Here is a 5293-nt window from a genome sequence, read left to right as displayed (position 1 = left end):
GCACCAATTGTAATAAGTTGTTGATATGACAATTACATTAATTTTAATTACCTCATTAAAAGGCGCGCACCCTGCCCATTCACCTCCACCGATCGATACTTATTAAATAGAGCAAAATGATTCGAAGACTAGAATTGCACACTGTGCACTCACTATTATAATTGAATCCAATCGCAGATTTTATTGTTCAAGTTTTAACGTAAAATGACAGCTGTCACCTTGTGTCAAAAATGAGGAACTGGTAATTTTAACAACTACAAACAAATAACTTTACTATTTTTATATATATATGCTAAAACTTAACATCTTCTTCTATCATGATATAAATATCATATTTTTTTCGGATAAAAAGATTTAGAAAAAGTATGCTGGTGGTAATTTGGTTTGAACAGTTGGTAATTCCCGAGTTGGTATAACTTTGTGAATGTCATTCTTCAAAATCCTAACCCTTTTTCGGACGGAGTAGTTTGACGTAAGCTGTCAGAATCTGTCTGATTGCGTGTTTTGGTATGACAAAAGCTTTGATTAAACAAATATTCGTGCGCAAAGTGTTAAGTTTTTGTATTTTAAATAATAGCTGATAACTTGCGGATCAGTTGAAGATGTAGATGCAACCGTGCAGCTGTTGGCAGATCAACAAAGTATGAATTTTATGCACGTCAAAGTGTTACAGAAAACACATGCATTATTCATAGAAGGGATGGGTCAGGCGAAACGCGAATATCGAACCAGATTTTTCACGTATCTGTCAACGATTTTGTCAAAATGTTATGTGTGTATGTGTGTGTAATATATAACTAAAATAGATCGTTTGTAGCAATGCGAAACGGGGTTTCATTGATCGGAAAATCTTTCATACGGCCGAAGGATTTCAGCGTCGACGAAATTAAGTCGCTCCTGTGGACCGCGATTGATCTTCGGAGGGCACACGAAACCGGAAATTTGAGTCGGGATCTGTTGAAGCACAAAAGAGTGGTGTATCTCAGCTCCAAGCAGACCGTTCAGAGCGTCGCTCTGGCATCCGGCGCTCACCTGACCGGAGCATCCTACAATCACATGGTCGTACCCTCGTGGGACTACAAGCATAACCTTGAGCATCTGGGGAAGATCATGAACGACAACGTCGACATGTTCTTGTGCCAATGCAAGAGATTCAAAGTGCTCGAAGAGATGATTCCGAAGAATCGTGCAGCCATCCCGATGGTTCTAGTCAAGTGCTGTAAATTCTCAACGCCGCAAGCACTCATCGATCTGATGACCATTCAGATGAAGTCCGGAAAACTCGCAGGTTTGAACATCTCCTGGATAGGACCGACGTGCAGCAAAATTAACTCGTATTTATGCATTTATTCACGTTTAGGTATATTAACAATTTCATTCTTAACATTCACATTTTTTTATTTATTTGTTTTTAATTTTTTTGCACAGGTATGAATATTAAGTATTGCTGCAACGTTGCTCCAGATTTACCGATGAGTCCTATCGGTTTACCGAACGCGTCGACATCGACGTGTCAGGTGGAGGAGTTCAGGAATTTTCGCGAGGGCTTGAAAGGAACGGACGTGATTGTGATCAAGTCGTACAAATACGGCGACTTTCAATTGCACTCCGAAGATGTCGCTTTAGCTAACAAAGATTGGATCCTGATCCAGCAGTTCCCCATCAAGCGGGAACAGATTGAAGACTCGATGAACGATCGAAACATGATATGGGAGAGCGTCAAAAATGCAAAGTACATATACGCTGCTTTGATGATCAGATTATTGAAAAACTACACTCACAACGTTGAAAAACCAATGTTTTGATGATATTTTAACATTCGATAAAGATAAATTAATAAAATTTTGATGTCTTTTATAGTTCGAAAATTTTATTGACGCCGTTGATTGGATTTGTCAACGACGATTTTCAAACGGGTTTTCAACATTGATTGAAAGCAACAAATCCTCGGTTCTGCTATGATGAAATTATTTCATCGGATTTCCATACAATACAGTTTGAGTGCATTCGAAAAAAAAAATATTAAATAACGCAGTGAGAGTGAATCTTGTAATTTCTACAAGAACTTAATATAATAGAAGAAGAAAACAAAGTTTACTCGAACTTCACAAAAAGTTAACTTTCAAAGAATTTCACTTAAATAAAGAAGCAACTGGAAAAGAAATATTAATTGTTTTGTGGAATCTTACAAATTTCATTTGATAATCCTACTTTATTTGACAGCTGTCATTTTGTGACGCAACTGTTAAGCAATTCTTCTCTTTCACACAAGGTGACAGCTGTCATTTTGCGACTCAAAACGTTGAGAATCGCTGAATTGCATGAAACATGAATTCGAATATTTCATGATAAATTTATTAGCAAATTGATCACGTTCATTTCGTCTATTTTATTTAATTTACTTGATGTAATTTCCCCACAAGTGCTGCGGGGGTGGAGGGCTAACCAATTTGGTAAATTGGAAAACATGTTTTGACAATGAACCGACAGAGTTTTACACATTTGTTTTTTTTTTAACGAATCAATAAATTTCCACGAACCTAATTTATTTATAAACAAATATTCTTTTACGTTTATCGTGTCTGTTTAATTGGATATTACATCAAAAAGGCAAAGCGTACGTTCGTGCGAACTTCGAGTACGTTCGTGCGAACTTCGAGTACGTTCGTGCGAACTTCGAGAACGTTCGTGTGAACATCGAGTACGTTCGTGCAAACTTCGAGTACGTTCGTGTGAACCTCGAATACGTTCGTGCGAACTTCGAGTACGTTCGTGCGAACCTCGAGTACGTTCGTGCGAACCTCGAGTACGTTCGTGTGTACTAAAAACATGCATTTATCACATCTCGATGTACTTTAACTGAGAGCTCACTGCAATATCAATTCCAGCTTTATTCCATTAATCTCTAGTAGAATGAACAAAATATTGAACTTTGCGCATTTTCCATGCACCATAGATTTTCTATGTACAGATCAACAAAAAAAACAAACGACTTTTACCTTTAACATCAAGTGACTGTTTTATGTATCTCTTCTATTTTCTACACGCTTTGTCGCAACGAAGCGTGTACACTTTTTTTTTTGCTGCTGGTTATTTTCCTCTACATAAAACTAATTTTCGAGTAAATGACTCGCCGATAAATGCACCTGATTAAAAAAAAACTATATATATTTGTATGAAAAAGTTGTGACATTCGGTAATGGACGAGGTGGAAATATCTCGCATACATTTTGCTCCCTCGTGTCTCGTGAGGTCAGGTGTGAAAAAAAAAAGAAAATGAAACGAATCGAGCATTTTAAATGATTTATTACTGCACAAGAATTATGATGCTCCCCGTAATAATCTATTAATTTATTATATACGTTTCGTATTTTTTTTCCATCTAAAAATCAAGTAAAACTCGCATTCGGTCTTCTTTCAGAATTCAAATTAATTTCAATGTTGTTAACTTTAATTAATAGTTTATAGTTTAGCTTTAGTTTTCGAGAGATTAGAAAGAGAGTAAACCGAAATGTTGATGTACAAGTTTAGCAATTAAAACTCAAACATTAAATATCTCGCTTCCACAAATTACGTCCCAAATATATTAGATCTATATGCGCATAAATATTTCCACTTTCTTGAGCACAACAACTCACATATCTAATCGAAATCCAATAAGATTTTTTTCTTGTTGTTCTGTGACTTGTTATTATAACTTTTACTATTTAGTACTCGTACAATTATAACACACATCAATGACTTGCTCGAATACACCAATCAATTGGATGCAAGTGATTTGCACTTGTATTTTAAATTAATGTTATTTGTCTATTCGATGAACTTGTCAGTTGGCTGTGGATGATCATTGTACATAGTTTAAAACAAAATTATTCTTTTCTATTCGATGAGCTTAATTTTAAAACATACTGTTCGATTGGTTATAATGGATGCATAGTTACTCTCATCGATTAGGAAATAAACTTGATTCATCATAGTCTATCGATTAACATATTCATGTGTCTCTATTAATTAATAGTATTTTTTATTAATTGTTATTGTTTTTCTTTGTGATTCTTAAATAAAACCACTAGAGGGAGCATTTGGTGGTTTTTGTTTAAACATTCTCAGTTGGTAATTGAGTTGGTGGGAGACGCTAAGTGTGCGTGGCGTGGGTTGTTCAGTTGTTGTTAAGACGTTGATGCGTATGTTGAGTGCTCCCGTTTCGGTTCAAAATTATTGTGTAAATCGTGTTAAACCAGTGAATTCTTGTGCGTTTCGTGAAATCCATCATCGGAGAACACAGTCCAATTAGATTCTGACCAATTAATTGTAAGTAATTAATCTGATTTTAACCAAAAATAAAGCGGTTTGCATTGAATGTTGCGTACTTTGTTCGCTAATCGATTGCGTAAAATGTATTAAGATGTGTGTTTCTTGTAGCGATTTGTAATTAGGAAAATTCGGATTAATTAATTTAGAAATTGCGATTGCACAATATGGCGTAGGGACGCGTTACCCCCACCACATTCATTTGTTCGCACGCTTGATACCAACAATGCTTTTCTTATCGCAAAAAAAAAAACTGCATGCCTGGTACGAAGATCGCGGGCCGCGTCCCCACCGCGCAGTTGTGCGCGTCTCTTTCTTAAGTTAACATCGTTCCCAATACGTGCGTGCACTCTCGTTTTGATTCTTCAAATTTGTTGTGTAAACCCATCATCGGAGAACACATTTCAATTAGATTCTGGCCAATTAACTGTGAGTAATTAATCTGATTTTAACCAAAAATAAATCTGTTTGCATTGAATGTTGCGTAATTTGTTCGTTAATCGATTGTGTAGATTGTATTAAGATGTGTATTTCCTGTAGCGATTTGTAATTAGGTAAATTCGTGTTAATTAATTTAGAAATTGCGACATAAACAAAATGGCGCAGGGACGCGTTACCCCCATCACTTTCTATTGTTCGCACGCTTGATACCAACAATGCTTTTCTTATCGCAAAAAAAACTGCATGCCTGGTACGAAGATCGCGGGCCGCGTCCCCACCGCTCAGTTGTGCGCGTCACCTTCTTAAGTTAACATCGTTCCCAATACGTGCGTGCACTCTCGTTTTGATTCTTCAAATTTGTTGTGTAAATCGCAGTCAATTCTTGTACGTTTCGTGAAATCCATCATCACAGAACACAGTCCAATTAGATTCTGGCCAATTAATTGTGAGTAATTAATCTGATTTTAACCAAAAATAAATCGTTTTGCATTGAATCTTGGTTATTTTGTTCGCTAATCGATTGCGTAAAATGTATTAAGAT

The 5293-nt window shown here is 36.1% G+C and overlaps 1 protein-coding gene across 1 annotated transcript; it reads left to right on the top strand.

Annotated features, from left to right (window-relative positions):
• Nucleotides 1-819: 819 nt before the first annotated feature.
• LOC108564525 (ornithine carbamoyltransferase, mitochondrial-like) lies at nucleotides 820-2806 on the top strand (the record flags this gene model as incomplete). Its single annotated transcript, XM_017923591.1, has 4 exons — nucleotides 820-1360; nucleotides 1429-1798; nucleotides 1861-1916; nucleotides 2611-2806. Coding segments are annotated over exons 1-4 (1163 nt in total), but the record flags the coding sequence as incomplete, so codon positions are not given.
• Nucleotides 2807-5293: the final 2487 nt, after the last annotated feature.

The sequence above is a fragment of the Nicrophorus vespilloides genome, unplaced genomic scaffold, assembly GCF_001412225.1.
Source record: "Nicrophorus vespilloides isolate i.1.1-1 unplaced genomic scaffold, Nicve_v1.0, whole genome shotgun sequence".
Taxonomy (NCBI): Eukaryota; Metazoa; Arthropoda; class Insecta; order Coleoptera; family Silphidae; genus Nicrophorus; species Nicrophorus vespilloides.
The sequence above is the reverse complement of the archived record's forward strand: the minus strand, read 5'-3'. Positions and strand labels throughout refer to the sequence as shown.